The sequence below is a fragment of the Rattus norvegicus genome, chromosome 9, assembly GCF_036323735.1.
Source record: "Rattus norvegicus strain BN/NHsdMcwi chromosome 9, GRCr8, whole genome shotgun sequence".
In the NCBI taxonomy this organism is placed as follows: domain Eukaryota; kingdom Metazoa; phylum Chordata; class Mammalia; order Rodentia; family Muridae; genus Rattus; species Rattus norvegicus.
The window spans coordinates 55,547,940-55,570,603 of record NC_086027.1 but is presented as its reverse complement, the minus strand read 5'-3'; the positions used below and the strand labels follow the sequence as shown (position 1 = coordinate 55,570,603).

Here is a 22,664-nt window from a genome sequence, read left to right as displayed (position 1 = left end):
CTAATTACTACAGGGCAGATGGGTTAGGACCATGGAAATATATTATCCTGTGCCTCTGAAGGCTAGAAGTCAATGTCATGATGAGAAATAGCTTACCTGCTGGATGTAAGGGAACTCCATCCTGTTCTGCTCATATCTGATACTGGTAGGTATCGTTGTTAAGCCCTGCTTTTTCCTTCCTATTTGTTCATGTTTTTGTCTAATTTTGTCTTGTTTTTACGTGCATAACAATGCCAACAAATTAAGGACCTGCCTCCTTTCAGTCAGACTTTTAAAAATGTATTACATTATCCTTTATTGAACATTTAGTCTTTTCTCATACAGTATATTCGGATTACAATCTCCCCCTTCCATTCCTCCTAGTTTCTTCTCACCTCTCCAGATCCACTCTCTTTGTGACCCTCATCAGAAATGAACAGGATTCGAAGAAATAACATGATAAAAGTAAAAGATAACAAGATGAAGCATAAACTATCATATCAAAGTTAGATGCAGAGGGGAAACAGGAGAGGTAACACGGAGGCAACATAAACGATCCATTGCCATGCATCTCTACATAGTTACAGGTAGTTATAAATATTTCTTTTTTTTTTCTTTTTTCGGAGCTGGGGACTGAACCCAGGGCCTTGGGCTCGCTAGGCAAGCGCTCTACCACTGAGCTAAATCCCCAACCCCAAATATTTCTTTTTTATAGACTTTAATAATACTTTTTATTGTTTATTTAACCCTTCATAGCTCACCCCACACAGAGAAAAAAGGTTCTTATTTGTAGTGGGTAACTCATTTTGTAGCTTATGTGGGGAATATGGTTCAAGCAGAACTCATGTCTGGCTGCTGGTACTTCAGAGCAAAGGGGAATCTAGACACACCCATAAAGTGGGTTGATTGGCAGGCTGGAAGACAAAGCTCCCAAAAAAGACACTTTAACAGGGATGTAGCTCAGTAGAGAGTGCTTGCCCAGGAGGCACACAGCTCTAGGTTCAATCTCTTGTACCATAAGCAGTGTCCATGGGGTCAGAGGATTACTGGAGAGTTGTGGAAACCAGAGGAGGTATTGTTTTGGAGACAGGATCTCACTGTGTAGCCCTGGCCTCAGACTCAGAGATCCTCCTGCCTCTGCCTCCTGAGTGCTTGGATTAAAGGCATGCACCATCACCACCGCCTGACAGGAGGAAGTTTTTGATGGAGGAGCTATTAACAGGTAGCAGAGACAACCGAAAGACGATCATGGGCCATTTGTGGGGTCAGTAGGAGATGCTGTATGTCTTTGCTGCTTTAGAGGGAAGGTGATGTATGCATCATAACCAAAGAGCAATGTAGCCAACAAGCCCAGCACCCCAGCGACGAATATGGAGCTGCCTCTTCCTTCTACAAGGACAACAATGGAAGTGATCAGGTACAGGATGGCTATGAGGGATCTGAAGAAATCGGTCCAAGGCCAACTGATGAATGATATCTTGGAGTGCAGGTGACACACGTAGAAGACAAATAAGACAGCAACAAAGATCATCTCAATCGCCAACAGGGAGGAGTAGGCCGATGTAGACGCACTGAAGCAAATCAAAATCACCAGGCACAGTATAATCTCAGCAAACAGGAGAATTCCCTTTTTGCTGCGCGAGAAGCTGGTGCAGGCTAACCAGCAGCCGGGAGCCGAGAGACGCTCAGAGTCCGCCATGGTGTGTGCTGGAGTCCTTGGGACGCAGAAGCTCTGCTTTCTGGCTCTCGGGTTCGAGATCGCTGCACATCCACGTTATGAATATTTCTTCAGGGATGGATTTCTATAGGTCAATGTGTCTTATCTAGGTAGGTGGTTTATATCCTTATCAATTGGTTGTGAGTTTATTGTGTGGATGTATTGTGGACTGGGAATTTAACATATAAATCTGGTTGAAAAAATACAGTTTATTGAGTCCTGATTTCACTGGTTAGTTGGGAATTTATACTTTAACTACCAGGGGGCAGTTGTTGGGAGTGTGAGCAGAGTCTGTGGCAGGCTGTGGCAGGGAGCTGTGACAGGCCAGCTCATGCTGGACTTCTAGAGCCCTGATTTTACCAGGTAGCTGGAACCAGAGAGTTCACAGCTAGCAGAGAGCTGCCAGGAAAGAGGCTAACCAGAGATAAATTATGGTTAGTTCCATGTGGCCCTCTGGTGCTGGAACTAACTCCAGGAAAGGCGCCATGCTGGAACAGCTGACAGCTGCTTGGGTCTGAGAGTACTTGGGGGCAATGTGGAGCTGCCGAGATAAAAGTACCCTACAGTGCCATGTGGTCCCATGGGTGCTGGCACGAGCCCAGGATAAAAGGTAAAACGTTACTATTTTCTAATATATACTGCAACACATCTCAGTGGATTTTTCTCTTTGACAAGTATGTCGTATCCTTTCCTGTCTCTTCTGATTAAGTTTGGTGTGAAGCATCTTTTGCTATATATTAAAGTGACTACACCAGCTTGTTTCTTAGGCCCCTTCTTTGGAATATCTTTTTGCAACCGTTTACCTTGCGGTAATTTCCATCATAATATGAGACATGTTTCTGGGATGCAGCACCAGGATGGATCCTGTTTTGGCATCCATTCTGTCAGTCTGTGCCTTTTCATTTGGAGAATTGAGACCAATGGTATTCAGAGATATTAATGACCAATGTTTGCTGATAGTGAGTGTGATGATTGTAGTGTGTGTGTGTGTGTGTGTGTGTGTGTGTGTGTGTTGTTCCTTCTTTAGCTTTTGCTATGTGAGATTATTTGTTTCCTGTGTTTTTAGCATCCCTGAGTTGAAGTTGTCCTAGCATCTTCTGTAGGGCTGGATTTATAGATAGACATTGTTTGAATTTATCATGAAACATCTTATCTTCTCCATCCATGGTATATTATTCCATATATATGTATATATACACATATGCATACATATGTATTATGCATATATATACAACACATTATATATATATGTGTATAATATATGTATTATATATATATATATATATGTATGTATAATGCATTAGTCTGGGCTGGCGTCTGTGGTCTCTTAGAGTCTGAGTTTGCACAGCACATCTTTCCAGGCCCTTATGGCTTTTAGAGTCCTCGTTGAGTAGTCAGATGTCATTCTAATAGTTTGGTCTTAACTGTTATATAGTCTTTTCCCCTTGCAGCTTTTAATATTCTTTCTTTATTTTGTATATTTAGTATTTTGATTATTATGTGGTGAGGACATTTTCTTTTCTGGCCCAATTTATTTAGTGTTCTGTATGCTTTTTATATCTTGATAGGCATCTCCCTCTTTAGAAACTTTTCTTCTATGACCTTATTGAAAATATCTTTTGAGTGGGACATTGGTATTACACACCTTTGATCCAGCACTCAGGAAACAGAGGCAGGTGGATTTGTTTGATTTTGAGGCCAGTCTGGTATATAGAGCAAGTTCTAGGACAGCAGGGCCACACACAGAGAAACCCTGTCTCAAAAATATCAAATAAATAATGAGTAAATTAATAAAAATATTTTCTGGGCCTTTGAGCTGGGATTCTTCTTCTTCCTCCTTCATTACTATTATTCTTAGGTTTAGACTTTTCTTAGTTACCCCAGATTTCCTGGATGCTATATGTCAGAAGTTTTAAAGAAACATTTTATTTGACCATACTGTCCATTTTTTTTATCATATTTTCACTGTCTGAGATTCTCTCCTTTATGTGTTTTATTCTGTTGGTGAAGTTTTCTTCTGTAGTCCCTGTTTGAACTCCTAAATTTCCATTTCCAGAATTCCCTCTGTTCTTGTTTCTTTATTGGTTGTATTTCCATTTTCAGGCCTGAGCAATTTTATATATTTCAACTCTTTATGCTTTCTTGGATTTCTTAAAGGAATGTATTAATTTCCTCTGATTTTTGTTTTTTTCCCTGGGATTATTTAAGGGATTTATTAATTCTGAGGACCTCTATAATCTTCTATATGATAATAGGTCTCAGCACTGGTTTCTGTATTTGTTTTGTTAGATGGGTGACCCCACCCCCTTGGTTTCTGTTTCCTCTCTTGATTTTCAGAAAGCGTGATGATTTATGTTTGTTGTCTCTTTACCTGATCTGCCCAGCTGATGCATTCACAGGAATGTTAGCGGCTTTTTAATGAATGAAATGTTTGTTGAAGTTCTCCTTTTAATCCAGCTAGCTCCTAAATAATTGAGACTAGACTATTATATTTATTTAACAAGCTTTAAGGGCACAACAACTGATCAATATTACTCTATTTTAACCCTCTAAAATAACCTGTCTACCTCACAGTCAAAATCTAAGTGATACTTTCATTTTAGTACTGATCTGGCTCTCTGAGATCCAGTTCTTTTCTCATGGTTTCTCCTGGACTCTGTCTCCATGGCAAATCCCCACTTCCTTTTTCCTTCTCTCTTTCCTTTGCTGGGAGGAAGTCCAGCCGTATTCTATCCCCTCTTCTGTCATTGGCTAGTCAGCTTCTTTATTGACCAATTAGGGAATAATTTGGGAGCAATGTTTTGAAACCAGATATGGGACACATAAATCAGCATTTCAGTAGTGCAAGAATAATCTTTACAAAGTGCATAATAACACTATGCCTACACAGGGAATTCCTGCTTGTTGGAGGTTGCGATACTGGGATGAGTTCTGGGAGAGAAAGTTGGAGAAGGTCTTTGTGATATCTTGGGGATAGTGTCAAAGAGAAGAGGGAGACCACAGGAAATTCTTGCTGTGGAGCTGGTGATAAGAATTGAGGAATTGGATCTCAGGATCAGTAGAAGAAGTGTGGCTTCACTTTTAGCTTCCTTGTGTTAATATTGAGATATGAAAGAAAAACATGTTCCACAATTTTGGGTCAAATTTTAAGCAAGCTTTAATTAAATACTGGCCATGAAGGACACTGAACAGGTCTACCTTTGGGTTCCCAGGAAGTGACCATGAATCATGTTTTTCAGGGTCTTAAAAAGGCAAAACCTGTAATTCATACCATTTCACATCAGGTCCAATCAGTGGCAAGCATACATCCTGCCGTGCTGCTAATGTACCTACATACAGTCAAGTATATCTGATGTAGCAGTTTCAAACAAACTTGTTTAGGGAAGTAAAAACATGTGATGTGTTATTTTCCCCAACTACAATTTCCAGCATCCCAGGAAGTTATCTTGTCCTTGAATATGTTTACAGGTTAAAGTTGACTTTTCCAGTCCCCTCTTGAGTTGTATCCTGAGTTAAATTCTTGACTCGGTGATGGGTACCTTTTTATATTGGGATCTAACAACGATTAGCTTAATGGTACCCAGATAGGAATTATGATGTTGTTAAAGCATCAGTGGTACAGGAGCCAACAGTAATTAGCAAATGCAGAAAGGTCAAACTCGAATGACTGACATCACAGATACTATCTAGAAGGAGCCTGGAAATGGATGTGGCACCAGCAATATTTATTTCATCTCATGTCCTTTTTGCAATGTTTCTTTGTGTATAACCAAATTATAGTTGTAAATGGTTTGTATAGAAACATTAAATTTTTTTACCTCCTTGTTCTGCCTAAAGAAGGCCAAGGGCTTATTATATTGTATGGAACTATTTTAGTTAACAAATCTACTTGATAAATCAAGCCCCCTTTCTCGTTATGCCAATCAGCATTATTGGTAGACATTTTGTTTCCAGACAGTCTTCTTTTGACTTAGCATTTCAGCCTGTTAAGAGACAAGGGAAGGAGGACTTACTCTCTTCTGTACCTACTTCCCGCTGAAATTAGGATGTTGTCAGGATCCAGTAAGGCTGGAATGCTAGTCAAAGGCTTGGCATTTGGGCATTCATCAGAAGTATCTGCTTAGCTGACCCAGCTGAAGAAACAGGGAACAACTTTGTTGGCTGCACTGGTTCACTACAGCTGTCAACAACTCCAGATTGCAGTTGTTCGCAGGCCACAGCGATTCATGGATGGAGTCTCTCAGCCAAGGGGACATTTTCTGAGACAGATATAAACTAGGGACAGAAGGTATAGTTTAGAGATTTGGAGGAAAATTTTACATTCGAAAATTTCAGGCCCATAGACTTAATAACTAGGGGAACAGGAGGAGTCCCAAGACCAGGAGGGAGAGGAATCCCATTCTCAGGAATAGACAGGTAGGGACACTGTATTTATCTGGAGTCTGACCTGTGACAGGTAGAGCCAAGATTTATGGTTCCCTTGACTCCCCAAAGCTTACTTGAATATTCTTTATTTAAGAAAAGAGATAAAAGTTTTAGCAATATTAACATTACCACTGTTTGTGATCTGTACTAAAATCCACATATAAAACAACTAAATAGACTTATACTTTTGAGCTCTAGCCGAAACTACAGCTTTAGGTTAAAAAGTATAAACATTTTTCTTCTCTTGTGAGAGCCAGATGTAGTTTTCAGTCTGATGAGAAGCTCCTTTAAATCTATACTTAGAAAATAACCAAAGGAAATTTAAAATTTTGAGTTCCTGACTCTGTAGTAAGTAGTCAGTGTTCTGTCACCTTATCAGAACTCCATTGACAAACGTTAAGCCTCTGGACATTTGAAATCTTAGTGTAACAATAGCACAGAGGTCTGTTTTCACATTTTCTATTTTTTATATCTCAAACCATTTTAGACTGTTAGAATTTATATAGATTTTAAACCCTTTGGTTTCCATCTAATCATTTACTAGAAACAAGTGTAGTTATTATTGAGAGCAGGTCTCAAAAGGCACATTCTTTCTAAATAAATGAACAGTAAAAAGTTACATCTGAAACCTGTTTATCCTTTAATGATAAGCCTGTTACCAAGGCAAACCTGTCAGTCTTTTCTTAGAGACATAGTAGCTCTAAATGAACTAACAAGGTGGTTGCAATCTTGAGCAGAGGAGTTGTTTGGGTTCCTGCTGCCAAACTGACAAAGCTATAGTTTACCTAGTCATCAATGGCATCAGAGATCTGAGATAAATTATAGCAGGAAGTATAATACAAATGGCCTATCCATCAAAATGATGGAGACCAGTCCATTACCTAGACAGTTATCCCGGGCTCCTGTGGTCTCCATGGCTTCATTTGGGGCCAAAGGTACCAGGGGAGCATAGGTCTTCAGCCACCAAACCCAGAAGATAAGAGGCTTGCCTGTGGTGAAGAAACATGATGAGGGGGACCTGACCTTATTCTGTCTAGGCAGTGGGGCAATCAACTCTCCATGGTCCTGCTTGTCCACAGATCCTGGAAGCAGCCCAGGCAGTGGGGCAGTCTAGCCCAGTATTTAGGGTTACCACATTACAGGTGTAGTCATTGTCATTGCACCCCATTACTCTTTTGGAGATCTTGGGGTCACCTCTATGATCTAGAGATCACTGTTGTCATAAGTGTTTTAATTAAACTTAATAAATTCAATAAAATAAATTCCATACTCAGCAGCTATCTGGAAGTTTGAGACCATTATCTATTAAGTATATCTAAACTAAACAAACCCTTGCTTGTTTTTTTTTTTTTTATCCTTTTTTTTTTTTTTCGGAGCTGGGGACCGAACCCAGGGCCTTGTGCTTGCTAAGCAAGTGCTCTACCACTAAGCTAAATCCCCAACCCCCCCTTGGGTTAAGCTATACCTTGAAAACATATATTGGAGGCTAAATCAGGCTTTTTTTTCTGTAATTAATTACATTAGTACTTAGCACGACTACAAGGATAATTCTGAATATATAAAGGGTTAATCTTTAATAGCTTATATTAACAAGTAAGAATTTCAAAATTGAAGCTCCTTTTCATATTAAAATGCAATTTAAATCCTGACTATAATTCATACAGAGATCAGCAACTGTGCTTTCCTGGTTCTTGCTTAGTACACCATTATAGAATATAACAGTTTCTTGTATGAATCAGTTTACTAAGATAGCAACGTCTTAACAATGCTAGCAAAAACAAAGAGGTTAGACATACATTCCTTTTTTTTCTTTTTTGTTATTGTATATTTTTTATTTAAATTTCAACTGTTATCCCCTTTCCTGGTTTCCCTATATAAAACCCCTATCTGATCCCCCTCCCTCTTCTTCTATGAAGGTGTTCCCCCTCCCCAACCACCCACTCCTTCCCACTTCCTCACCCTGACATTCCCCTACACTGGGGGTTCCAGCCTTGGCAGGACCAAGGGTTTCTCCTCCCATTGGTGGCCAAGAAGGTTATCCCCTGCTACATATGCAGCTGGAGCCATGGGTCAGTCCATGTGTACTCTTTGGGTAGTGGTTTAGTCCCTGGGAGCTCTGGTTGGTTGGCATTGTTGTTCTTACGGAGTTGCAAGCCCCTTCAGCTCCTTCAATCCTTCTGCTAACTTTCTTTGTGGGTCTTTGTGTGGTAGGTAAAAGTTTAATTGTGGTTTCATAGAAGAAATTGGGTAGTGCTCCTTCTGTGTCTATTCTGTGGATTTGTTTGGACAGCATTGGTATTAGGTCTTCTATGAAGGTAGATCGAATTGTTCATTAAATCCATCTGGTCCTGGGCTTTTGTTGTTGTTGTTGTTGTTGTTGTTGTTGGGAGGCTTTTAATAACTGCTTCTATTTCTAGGATTTATGGGACTGTTTAGGTAGTTTATCTGATCCTGATTTAACTTTGGTACCTGGTATCAGTCTAGAAAATTGTCCATTTCATCTGATTTTCCAGTTCTCTTAAATATAGGCTTTTGTAGTAGGATCTGACGATTTTTTTTAATTTCCTTAGATTCTGTAATGTTTCCCTTTTTGTTTCTGATTGTGTTAATTCAGATACGTTCTCTGTGACCTCTTGTTAGTTTGACTAGGGGTTTATCTATCTCAAAGACTCAGCTTCTTTTGTTGATTCTTTGTATAGCTCCTTTTTGTTTCTATTTGGTTGATTTCAGCTTTGAGTTTGATTATTTCCTGCTATCTATAACTCCTGGGTGTATTTGCTTCTTTTTGTTCTAGAGTTTTTAGGTGTGCTGTGAAGCTGCTAGTGTATGCTCTCTCCTGTTTCTATTTTGGAGGCACTCAGAGCTATAAGTTTTCCTCTTAGTAGTGCTTTCATTGTGTCCCATAAGTTTTGGTATGTTGTGATTTAATTTACATTATATTCTAAAACATCTTTATATTTTTTCTCCCCTGACCAAGTTATCATTGAGTCAAGCATTGTTCAACTTTCATGTGAATGTGAGTTTTCTGTCATTTTTGTTGTTATTGAAGTCCATCCAGCCCTAGTCCATGGTGATCTAATAGGGTGAGTGGATTATTTCAATATTCTTTTATCTGTTGAGGCCTGTTTTGCAACTCATTACATGGTCAATTTTGGAGAAGGTGCCATGAGGTGCTGAGAAGAAGGCATATTGTTTTGTTTTAGTATGAAATGTTTTATAAATGTTTGTTAAATCCATTTGGTTCACAAATTCTGTTAGTTTCTCTATGTCTCTGTTTTGTTTCTGTTTCTGTGAGGTGCAGTGTGTGCTTTGATCTTTAGTAAGGTTTCTTTTATGATTGTAGGTGTCCTTGCATTTGGAGAATAGATATTCAGGATTGAGAGTTCATCTTGGTGGATTTTTCCTTTGAGGAATATGAAGTGTCTTTCCTTATCTTTTCTAATAACTTTTGGTTGAAAGTCCATTTCATTCGAGATTAGAATAGCTACTCCGGCTTGATTCTTGGGACCATTTGCTTGGAAAATTGTTTTCCAGCCTTCTACTCTCAGGTACTGTCTGTCTTTGTCACTGAGGTGTGTTTTCTGCATGCAGCAAAATGCTGGGTCCTGTTTAGGTATCCAGTCTGTTAGTCTACATGTTTTTTGTTGAGGGGGATTGATGTTAAGAGATATTAAGGAATAGTGATGGGTGTTTCCTGTTATTTTTATTATTAGAGGTAGACTTACGTTTCTGTGGCCATCTTCTTTTGGGTTTGTTGCAAGAAGATTACTTTTTTGCTTTTTCTAGGATATAGTTTCCCTCCTCGTGTTGGAGTTTTCCATCTATTATCCTTTGTAGAACTGGATTTGTGGAAAGATATTGTATAAATTTGGTTTTGTCATGGAACATCTTGGTTTCTCTGTCTATATTAATTGAGAGTTTTGCTGAATATAGTAGCATGGGCTGGCATTTGTGTTCTCTTAGGGTCTATATGACATCTGCCCAGGATCTTCTGGCTTTTATAGTCTCTGTTGAGAAGTCTGGTGTAATTCTGATAGGTCTGCCTTTATATGTTACTTGACCTTTATCCCTTACTGCTTTTAATATTCTTTCTTTGTTTTGTACATTTTGGTGTTTTAACTATTGTGTGATGGGAGGAATTTCGCTTCTGGTCCAATCTATTTGGAGTTCTGCGGGATTTTGTATGTTTATGGGCATTTCTTTCTTTAGGTTAGGGAAGTTTTCTTCTATAATTTCATTGAAGACATTTACTGGCCCTTTAAGTTGGGACTCTTCACTCTCTTCTATACCTATTATCCTTAGGTTTGATCTTCTCATTGTATCCTGGATTTCCTGGATGTTTTGGGTTAGGAGCTTTTTGCATTTTACACTTTCTTTGATGGTTGTGTCAATGTTTTCCATGGTTTCTTCTGCCCCTGAGGTTCTCTCCTCTATCGCTTGTATTCTGTTGGTGATTCTTATGTCTATGACTCTTGATCTCTTTCCTAGGTTTTCTATCTCCAGGGTTGTCTCCCATTGTGATTTCCTTATTGTTTCTATTTCAATTTTTAGATCCTGGATAGTTTTGTTCAATGCCTTCACCTGCTTGATTATGTTTTCCTGTATTTCATTAAGGGATTTTTTTTGTATCCTCTTTAAGGGCTTTTATTTGTTTACCTGAGTTGTTCTGTATTTCTTTAAGGGAGTTATTTATGTCCTTCTTAAAATCCTCTATCATCATCATGAGATGTGTTTTTAAATCCAAATCTTGCTTTTCCATGTGTTGATATATCCAGTATTTGCTTTGGTGGGAGAACTGCGCTCTAATGATGCCCAGTAGTCTTGGTTTCTGTTGCTTAGGTTCTTGCCCTTACCTCTCACCATCAGGTTGTCTTTGATGTTAGCCGCTCTTGCAGTCTCTGATAGTGGTTTGACCTAAGCCTGTGTGTCATCACTCCTGTAGATCTGTTTCAGCCTGCGGGATCTGGGTACAGAGAGCTGAGGGACCAGATCAGCTCTGGGCACCAGCATAAACTAGAAGGGTCCTGTCCCAGACTACTTCTGGGTTTTTGTGTCCTGAGGGCTCCAGGCTAGTCGCTCGGAGCAAAGGAGTTGGTCTTACCTCTGCTCTTAGGTGTGTCAATGCTCCTGGCAACTTGCTTTCAGCTCTGGCTGCAGGTAGAGACTGGAAGAAACCTCTCCCTTACTAGGTTCCTGTGTCCAGAGGGCTCTAGGCAGGTTCTTCTTGGGCCACGAATGTGAGCAGAAGTGGGGGTCTCCCCTGAGCTCTCAGGATTGTCCGCACTTCTGAGAGTCCAGCTTTCTCCTCCAAAGGATTTGGGTACAGAGAGGTGTGGGACCGGGTCAGCTCCAGGCACAGGCCTAGGCCTACATTTGTAAATCACTCTCTGTTAGCCAGTAGACCCTAGGTAAGGAAAGACCACTTTTTTGACTGCTTAGATCATTGTCTTGCTGTAATGTTTAAAGTTTGGTGCTGACAGCTGGAGATTTAAATTTTTAGTATTTTATTTACCTATTTATCAAGATTACATATTAATAAAGACATAATAAAATTTTTTTTAATTTAAAATGTCCTAGCCTTATAAACCTGAATATTTTAAATGCCATCCTGTCTTTTAAAATCCAGTTTCAGGTGTATATTCCTGAATAATAAAAATAATAATTTTTTTCTTGAGAGTGAAGATGTATGGTGCAATGACACTTTTCACAAGGCAGTACCAAGTTCTAACAGTGCAAACAATTCAGTGCTCAATGTAAGGGACTCATTTATCTTTCTGGATTTTTCCTAGGAACCCCTGTCACTCTCTGGTCCCATCCTCTGCCTTCTATATCTCAATCAGCTACATTTTTATTGTTGCTGGTGTTATTTTTTTTGGTGATTATTATATGACATGGGCATCTACAACATGTCCCCTGTGACATATTGACAAGTCACCATATGGGTGACTCTTATTTAACAAAATTTTGCTGCCAACAAGGTACACTCTTGTATGTGAACACATGGAGGTGCAGTTCGAATACCTCACTCTCTTAGAGTTTCACTGCAGTGAAGGGACACTATGACCATAACCATAGCAAAGGAAAACATTTAATGAAAGCTGGTTTCCAGTTTCAGGGATTTAGTCCATTATCTTCAGGGTGAGAAGGATGGCAGCATGCAGGCAGACACGTGCTAGAGTAGAAGCTGGGAGTTCTACATCTTGATCCTGAGGCAGTAGAAGGAAACTGTGTGTCACACTGAGTGTACCTGGAGCATATATGAAACCTCAAGGCTTACCTTAGTGCCACACCTCCTCCAACAAAGGCACACCTACTCCATCCAGGCCACACTATCCAGTTGTGCCACTCACTATGGGCCAAGTGTTTAAACACATGTGTCTCTGGGCATCATATCTATTCAAACCACCACACCCATTAAACAACCATTGTTTAAAAATCCTGTTTCATAAACCTTGTTTTTAAGACAGGAGTTATCATACAGAAATATATTCCAATTCAAAGTATCTTGAAGACCTATTATTGTCTCCTTGGTTGGCCCACACCACATGATTACCTTAATCAAGATGGTGGTAGAGCCATATGGCATCTTTCATCTCCAACCCCAACAAAGATGGCTTCCAGTCACATGTCTGCCTAGGGATGGTTATAAGGATATAAGGTGTTGTTTATATCCCAAAATGGAATCATGTCCTATGTTATAAGACTTAAATTAACTTTTGAGATATAAAAAATCCATATAATAATTAGGCAATTAAATGGGTCCAATAATTTCTCTGGCTGTTTTGCTTTGCTCCTTTCTCTCTGTCACATCTCTTGACCCCAACACAGACTTTAAAAGCATGTCTGGGTCTGGGAAATGGAATGCCATAACCCAGTTCTACAGCAACAAAAACAACAGAAAGATACATACACATGGAAGGTGAATAATGCTTTACTCAATGATAACCTGCTCAAGGAAGAAATAAAGAAAGAAATTAAAGACTTTATAATTTAATGAAAGTAAAGGCACAATATACGCAAACTTATGGGGCACAATGAAAGCAGTGCCAAAAGAGAAACTCCTAGTTCTGAGTGCCTCCAAAAAGAAACTGGAGAGATCATACACTAGCAGGTTGACAGCATACCTGCAAGGTCTAGAACAAAAAGAAGCAAATATACCCAAGAGGAGTAGGCAGCAGGAAATAAACTCAGGACTGGAATGAACCAAGGAGAAACAAATGAACTATACGAAGAATCAACAAAAGAAGGAGCTGGGTCTTTGAGAAAAGCAACTAGATTGACAAACCTATAGCCAGACTAACCAGAGGGCACAGAGACAGTATCCAAATTATCAAAATCAAAAATGAAAAGGGAGAAATAACAACAGAATCTGAGGAAATTTAAAAAATCATCAGATCCTACTACAAAAGCCTATATTCAACAAAACTGAAAAATCTGGATGAAATAAACAATTTTCTAGACAGTTACCAGGTACCAAAGTTAAATGAGGATCAGATGAAATATCTAAACAGTTCCATAACTCCTAAAGAAATAGAAGCTGTCGTTAAAGGCTCCCAGCAAAAAATGGCCCAGGACCAGATAGGTTTATTACAGAATTCCATCAGACATTCAACAAAGACCTAATACCAATACTCTTCAAACTATTTCACAAAATGGAAACAGAAGGAAAACTACCTAGTTCGTTTTATGAAGCCACAGTTGTGCTAATGCCAAAACCACACAAAGACCCAACAAAGAAAGAGAACTTCAGACCAATTTTCCTTATGAATATCAATGCAAAATTACGTTAAAAAAGTTCTCATAAACCAAATCCAAGAACACACAAAACAATCATCCATCATGATCAAGTAGGCTTCATCCCAGGGATGCAGAGATGATTCAATATACAGAAATCATCAATGTAGTCCACCACTTAAACAAATTCAAAGAAAAATATCATATGATCATTTCATCAGATGGTAAGAAAGCATTTGACAATATTCAACACCTCTTCCCAGTAAAAGTCTTGAAAAAAATCGGGAATTCCAGGCCCATATGTAAACATAATAAAAGCAATATACAGCAAACCAGTAGCCAACATCAAACTAAGTGGAGAGAAACTTGAAGCAATCCCACTAAAATCAGGGACTAGACAAGGCTGCCCACTCTCTTCCTATCTATTCAATATAGTACTTGACGTTCTTCTAGCTAGAATAATTAGACAACAAATGACCATCAGTGGGATACAACTGGAAAGAAGGAAGTCAAAATATCACTATTTTCAGATGCTATGATAGTAAATTTTAATGACCCCAAAAATTCCACCAGAGAACTCCTACAGGTGATAAACAACTTCAGCAAAGTAGCTGGATATAAAATTAACTCAAATAAATCAGTAGTCTTCCTCTACTCAAAGGACAAACATGCTGAGAAAGAAATTAGGAAAATGATACCCTTTACAATAATCACAAGTAATATAAAATATCTTGGGGTGACTCTAACCAAAAAAGTGAAAAATCTGTATGACAAGAACTGAAGTCTCGGAAGAAGGAAATTGAAGATCTCAGAAGATGGAAAGATTTCCCATGCTCATGGATTGGCATTATTAATATAGTAAAAAATGACCATCTTGCCAAAAGCAATCTACAGATTCAATGCAATCCCCTCAAAATTCCAAACCAATTCTTCATAGATTTAGACAGAACATTTTGCAAATTCATCTGGAATAACAAAAAACCCAGGGTAGTTAAAACTATCCTCAACAATAAAAGGACTTCTGGAGGAATCACTATCCCTGAACTCAAGCAGTATTACAGAGCAATAGTGATAAAAACTGTATGGTATTGGTACAGAGACAGGCAGATAGACCAGTGGAATAGAATTGAAGACCCAGAAATGAACCCACACACCTATGGTCACTTGATCTTTGACAAAGAAGCTAACCCCATCCAGTGGAAAAAAAGACAGCATTTTCAACAAATACTGCTGGTTCAATTGGAGATTGGCATGTAGAAAAATGCAAATTGGTCCATTCTTATCTCCCTGTACAAAGCTCAAGTCCACGTGGATAAAGTTCTTCCACATAAAATCAAATACACTGAATGTAATAAAAGAGAAAGTGGGGGAAAGTTTGAACACATAGGCACAGTGGAAAATTTCCTGAACAGAACACCAGTGGTTTATGTTCTATGATCAAGAATGGACAAATGGGACCTCATAAAATTGCAAAGTTTTGTAATGCAAAGGATACTGTCAATAGGACAAAATGGCAATCAACAGATTGTGGAAAGATCTTACCAATCTTACATCTGATAAAGGCTAATATCCAATATATACAAAAAACTCAAGAAGTTAGACATCAGAGAGTCAAATAATCCTATTAAAGGTGTGGAACAGAGCTAAACAGAATTCTCAACTGAGGAATTTCAAATGGCCTAGAGGCATCTAAAGCAGTGTTCAACATCCTTAGTCAACAGGGAAATGCAAATCAAAACACTGGAGATTCCACCTCACACCAGTCAAATGAATAAAAGAAAAAGGCGGTGACAACAAAAGTTAGTTAGGATGAGGAGAAAGAGCAACATTCCTCCATTGTGGTTGAGATTGCAAGCTGATATAACCACTATGGAAATCAGTCTGGAGGTTCCCCAAAATACTGGACATAATGCTACCTGAGGACCCAGCTATACGACTCCTGGGCATATACCCTACATATGCTCCTACATATAGCAAAGACACAAGGTCCACTATGTTCATAGCAGTCTTATTTATAATAGCCAGAAGCTGGAAAGTATCCAGAGGTCCTTCAACAGAGGAGTGGATACAGAAAATTTGGTACATTTACAAAGAGGAGTACTACTCAGCTAGTAAAATCAATGACTTCTTAAAATGCACAGGCAAATGGATGGATCTAGAAAATATCATTCTGAGTGAGGCAACTCAATCACAAAAGAAAACACATGGTATGTGTACTCAGTGATAAATGGATATAAGGCGAAGAGCTTGGAATACCCACAGTACAACCCATGAACCACATGAAGCTCAAGAGGAAGGAAGACCAACGTTTGAATGCTTTAGTCCTACTTTGAAGGGGGAACAAAAAATCAAGGGAAGTAGAGGGTGGGTGGGACTTGGGAGGAAGAAAGGAGGGGGAGGGGGAAAGAGGGCAGAATCAGGCATGGGAGGAGATGGAGGAGATGTTCAGAGGGTCAGGAAATTTAACGGAGTTGTGTAGCAATGGGGGAAGCAACCAGAGAGTTCCAAATGTTAGGAAAGCAAGCGCCTTCCTGGATTCCCTATGGGGATGACATTAGCTGAAATACTCCAAAATGGGGGGGGGGGGGAGAACCTGTAGAGACCATATGCAGAGGTTAGGCATGGCCCCCTAGTTGAGGGGGCTACCCATCCATCTCCAAAATTTTAACCCAGAATTTTCCTGTCTAAAGGAAATACAGGGACAAAGATTGGGGCAGAGACTGAAGGAAAGGTCATCCAGAGACTGTCCCACCTGGTGATCCATCCCACATGCAAACACCAAACCAAGACACTTGCTGATACCAAGAAGTGCTTGCTGACAGGAGCCTGATACAGCTGTCTCTTGAAAGGCTCTGCCAGATCCTGAAGAATACAGATGCAGATTCTGGAAGCCAACCATTGGACTGACCAGAGGGACCCCAATGAAGGAGTTAGGGGATGGACTAAAGGAGCTGAAGGGGCCTTATCCAGCATCAGTGGGAGGAGAAGCCCTTGGTCCTGTGAACTCTTGATGTTCCAGCATAGAAGAATGCTAGGGCGATGAGGTGGGAGTGGGTGGGTGGGTGGGGAGGGAGCACCCTCATGGAAGCAGGCAATGGGGGATGGGATAGGGGATTTGCAGAGGGGAAATCAGGAAAGGGGATAACATTTGAAACATACATAAATAAATAAAATATCCAATTTAAAAAAAGAAAGAAAATATCAAGATAGATAGATGGCTTAGCAGTTGAAAGCACTGGTAGTGTTTTGACACCCATTATCGTCATGGTAACTCAGTACCATCTATAACGCCATCTCCAGGCAATCCAATGCTTTCTTCTGGCCTCTAGGGGCTTGAGACATGTGTGTGGTACATAGAAATATATGCAGCAAAGCGCCCATACATACACACAAAATACTATATATTACATTATTTGATTGTAAGTAAATATATAGTATAGGTAATATTATTTCATTAAAATTAATAACTTATATACACACATGCATGGGTACATGTGTGCATATATATATATGTATATATGTGTGTGTGTGTGTGTGTGTGTGTGTGTGTATGTAATCAAAACTTACCAAAGAACCCAGTAACTTAGTTAATCATCCTCCACAACCAGCCAGAGAAAGCTGCCACTGCTTGATCATCAGTTAATGGAGAGATGCTTCTCTTCATTTCATGGCAACCAAGGATGTAACACTATCACATGTAATATAGAAAGAATATTTTGGGTGGGGTTGTCATATTTTGCAAACCTTTTACATTTTCCCAACTCCAATAACTAGGAAACTGTAAGGGTAACGCCCATCCTGCCTTCTGTGGAATTGTTCCAATGTCACCAGGAAAATCTCTTATCCTGTAAACTACACTTTCCTATCTTCATAAATGCTTAATATTTACTAGAATCATAAAACAAGTTATTTTACGACAATGAATTGCCTTGTTGATACAAGTTCTCAAAAATGTAAAATATCTACTCCTAAGAATTTAGTCTTATGCTTTTATGACATTAATTTAATATGTGAAGTTAACTGTTATTGTATTACCTGGTGTGTATATATGTGTGCCTTCATGTGTGTGTGTGTGTGTGTGTGTGTGTGTGTATGTGTGTGTGTGAGAGAGAGTGTGTGTGAGAGTGTGTGAGTGTGTGTGAGTGTGTGTGAGTGTGTGTGTGAGTGAGTGTGTGTGTGTGTGTGTGTGTGTGTGTGTGTGTGATGGTGACTTCCTAGTCGCCCCGGTTGTCTCCTCAGCCTACTACATATCTGTGAGTATAATTGTGCATACCATGTCTAGTTATTTGTTAGCTGTAGTTTAGGGGAGAAATGAGGTGAATGTTTTTGAAAGTTGTATTTACTCTAATGCAGGAATATCTTTAAAATGCTACAAATACATTTAGAGGCATAACTACTATTAAGAATGGAAAAATATTTAAATTTTTATCAAAATTTTAAAAATGTATGTCACATTTCAGAGATCAAGTCCTGTCTTTGGAGGGAATTTTCCTGTGAGACATCCTTACATAAGGACATACAGACAGCTTTCCTTGTTTTGATATTGTGTTCCTATCATTTGGAAAGATATGCTTAAAAGCATCAGAATCCTATCCTTATTCTTCCTAAAGAATTGGTCACCCCGTCTTTAATTTCACAGCCACAGGATTTCAGTGGCATGGTTTTCTTGACTTGGGAGTTAACAGCATTGTGATGCTTGATGGATATTTTGTCTCAGAGTTAATGCAGACAGTGTCTAAAAGGAAGTTTATGTGTACAATGTCCAAAAGGAAGTTTATCAGAAAGATGTTCAGACCAGTGATCTAAGTACACCTCTAAAATGGTTAGCACTCCCATGTGTGCTATAGTGTCCATTTATACCTGTGACTAGAGTTTTATGTAGTCGTATAGCCAAACTGTCTTTGTACAGGTGTGCATAGGACAGAATTAGAAGCATTTGCTAATTTGTTCTATATGAAGGCACTAGATAATCAGATCGTGTGGTATATTTAGAGTGTTTCTGACATGTTTATGTTCATGATGCTTTTACAGACAGGTACAGCCTCTGAGGCAGTTGAGACATATGGCCTTGGGGAGTTGGGCAGTCTCTGAAACCTGAGAACAAGAGAAACCAAAGGAGTCATTGAGATAAAGAGCATGGGTGGGCTGCAAAGAGAAAAGGTGATAGATTTTTCCAGGGGCCATAGCACAATTAAATAAGAAGAAACCAATTTAATATGGTTCATTTCAGTGAGAGATTATTTCTCAAACCCCCTATCACCAGCTCCTTAAGCACCAGTATAGGTGCATCACTGATGAAGGAATGCATTTAACCGGCCGTCATTATAGTCTTGTCTGAGTTGGTCAGCTGCTTGTAAAAGGAGACTGTTTTTGAAGCTGTGCAAAAGGGACTCCTGCCACCCAATTAAGAGACTTCCCTAATTCAGTTCACCCGACACTCAACTTTAGCTCAGAAGATCTGCTCTTTGAGGAGCCTGACACACAGTTAGTCAGTACTCTTGACCAGCTCACATTCGCTTTAAAGGCAATAGTGTGTGGATATAAAAGAGAAAAACAAATTAGACACGTCTAAAGTAATTGGTACTGAGAAGAAACAACCACACTCCTGTAATGATACCTTCCTTACATCCTCATAAGCCTAAAATTATAGTGTAGGTATTTTTCGTTTGCTATGATAAATTAGTCAAAACATTAATGTTTTCCACTATGACTTCTTAGGATTGCATTATTATTGTTGTTTTTACCCCAAAGGACAAGTGTATCTTAGTGCTGAGGAGAACATAAGCACATCTTGTGACCACAAGAAATGAGTTGCTGTGCTGCAGCTCAGTAGTCAGTCATTGAACGTGTCAAAGAAAGGGGTGGACATGGAGAGGGAGGAGAGCTGAGGGAGGATCAGGGAAACCTCGGGGAATAATCACCAAGGAAGTTGACAGCGAATGTAACTGGGCTGCCTAAACCAAATGCAATCTAAAGGCCTTCTTCCAGGTTGATAACCCTAGAAAAGCTTTTTGTCAGCCATACCAACACACTCCTCCTATCTTTGGTCTTTCTGTAGGTATCTCCGTACGTGGTGCTGTTCAGGTGATAAATCCTCCAATATTTAATCTGTTGTTACTTTAAAGATGACATCAGATTAAGCAACTCAAAAGCAATCAACGTAAGTGCAGAAGTCCTAAGAGTTATCTCGTTCTGGGTGATAATATTGTCTCAGATTATATGTGGACTCTGCAAATAAGTAAAAGTCCCAAGCCACCTTCATGAATGCCTTCAATTTCCCCAGAGGCAGAATATCAGAATCACTTTAATACAAAATCAAAATTGTTGAGCTATTATCAATCATCAGTAAAAGAATGCTGACCCACATAGTAGGAAAACATTAAATTTCTTCAAATTTATTATCGTGACCTTAAGTTTTATTTTTAAAGTCTAATGGTATTGTATGAAGAAAACATACAACTGAGCATAAGTGACATACAGGAAAGCCTCAGAATGTTTAAATTACTCTTTTTGTTTTAGTTGTAAGTGATATGTGATCTCTAGAGAAATAATATGTGCTCATTATATAGAAAAATTATGAGTAAAATATATATTACTGTACTATTGAGTCATGATCAATATCATATTAGTTTCCCAAAGATGCCAAACTTCTTTTTAGCCATGGTTTAACTTTGTTCCCTGATTCCTAATCTGAAGCTTGGCCACACCATGTTCACTATCCTTCCTTCAAGCCCACTCTGATTCATTTCATCTTCAGTTTACTAAGTCTCCTTAAGTCAGTTCAAATCCAAGCACCCTTTATCACCAGCTGCAACACAAAACCTTCCCTACCACCAGAGGGAAACATATACACACAGTACACACTGTCCGAGTGTGTGTGCATGTGTCTGAGAGTACATGTGCATTTGTGTGTGTGTGTATGTATGTGTGCGTGAGTATGTGTGAGTGTGTGTGTGTGTTTTTGTGTGTGTGTGTTTTTCTGTGTGTGTGTTTGTGTATGTGTGTGTTTGTATATGTGTGTGTATGTGTGTGTGTTTGTGTGTGTATGTGTGAGTGTGTGTCTGTGTGTATCTGTGTGTGTATGTGTGTATGTATGTGTGTATATGTGTGTGTATGTGTGTGAGTGTATGTATGTGTGTGTGAGTGTGTGTATGTGTGTGTGAGTGTGTGAGTGTGTGTGTATGTGTGTGTTTGTGTGTGTATGTGTGAGTGTGTGTGTCTGTGTGTAAATGTGTGTATGTATGTGTGTGTATGTGTGTGAGTGTATGTATGTGTGTGTGAGTGTGTGTGTATGTGTGTGTGAGTGTGTGTGTGTGAGTGTGTGTGTTTGTGTGTGAGTATGTGTGAGTGTATGTGTGTGTATGTGTGTGAGTGTGTATGTGTGTGAGTGTGTGTGTGTGTGTCTGTGTGTGTTTTTGTGTGTGTGTTTGTGTATGTGTGTGTGTATGTGTGTGAGTGTATGTGTGTATGTGTGTGTGAGTGTGTGTGTGAGTGTGTGTCTGTGTGTGTTTTTGTGTGTGTGTGTTTGTGTATGTGTGTATGTGTGTGTATGTGTGTGTTTGTGTGTGTCTGTGTGAGTGTGTGTATGTGTGTGTGTGAGTGTGAGTGTGTTTGTGTGTGTGTGTGTGTGTTTGTGTGTGTGTGTAGGCAATGGATGGAGTCTAGAAGTGGTTTGTTGTGTGCTTCCTGCAATAAAAGAATGGTTATTAGAGGTAAGAAAACAGAAAGACATTAAAATGAAAAGAAACTATGTACATTTCTCTGTAAAGCATTTATGCTTTATTATATGAAAAATTATCCTTAAAATCATATTTCTATTTTAGTATAAAAAGTACATCTTCTAAACATAGTAAGTCTGTATCTAATATGGTTTTATCAACAATTTTAAAAGAACCATTCTGATATTGCATAATCTATCCCTACAGTGGCCCCTTTAAAAATTCCATTTAATCCCCTCTTCAGTGCCAAGAAATTCTGGAATTTTGACTATTTTAAAGACATTTTTAATCGGTCTTCAACTCCTACATCTTCGGTATAAAAAAAAATGGATTTTCCTCAAACATCTCCATTTCTCTATATCTGAAAATACAAACCTCAAGCCAAGCAATGATGCTACACACTTTTAATCCCAGCACTGAAAGGGTAGAGAGAGGCAGTTGAGTCTTTGAGTTCAAGACCAGCCTGGTTTACACAGCTACTTCTAGGACAGCCAGGGTTACTCATAGAAACTGCCGGGAAAAAACCAAAACCCAAGTCAAACCAACCAACCACTAACCAACCAAAACTAAAAAAATCAAAACCCAAACCGTGTTATTTAATCTATTTTAGAGTTGCAGCAGCTAGGAAAGGGGCCCACTGTCACCTGCATGTAGGCTGCAGGTCCCATGCCCAGGAAGGTCTGCTGCAGCTTCTAGTACTGAGGTGTCTGCCCAGCTGGGCTGTGGTGGCACAGACCTGTAATCCCAGGGGCAGAGAGATCCCTGTGAGTTGGAAGTCAGGTTGGTCTACAGAACAAGTTCAAGGTCAGCCAAGGCTAGACTTGAAAAAAGAAAAAAAGCTTGACTTGAGAAAAAGAAAAAGAAAAAACTGTCTCTGCTCCAGATGGAGGTCTGTCATTATTTTATCCCAGCAGCTGGTATTTTGTTTGTTTGTTCATTTGTTTGTTTGTTGTTTTTAACTTTCATTAAGTTTTTTTGTTGTCTCTCAACTGTCAAAGCAGTTCCTTCTAAGGCCCCATTGTTGCCTGATTTTGTGGTGTTTTTGCGTTGCTTGATTGACTTACTTGTGGTTATTGACTTGTCCTGTTCTA

General features: G+C 39.2%; 2 protein-coding genes across 3 annotated transcripts in view; one reads left to right on the top strand and one right to left on the bottom strand.

Annotated features, from left to right (window-relative positions):
- Slc40a1 (solute carrier family 40 member 1) overlaps window positions 1–22,664 on the top strand; it is a 108,007-nt gene that overhangs the window by 62,860 nt on the left and 22,483 nt on the right. The gene's annotated exons all lie outside the window — the stretch shown is intronic.
- Window positions 1,226–1,770, bottom strand: Plp2l1 (proteolipid protein 2 like 1). Its single transcript, XM_039084561.2, has one exon. The coding sequence runs from the start codon at window positions 1,676–1,678 to the stop codon at window positions 1,226–1,228; it is 453 nt and encodes a 150-aa protein (XP_038940489.1). The 5' UTR covers window positions 1,679–1,770.

Bases quoted from the DNA above. Each gene is read 5' to 3' on its own strand.
- Plp2l1 (XM_039084561.2), bottom strand. From the start codon at position 1,678: ATGGCGGACTCTGAGCGTCTCTCGGCTCCCGGCTGCTGGTTAGCCTGC.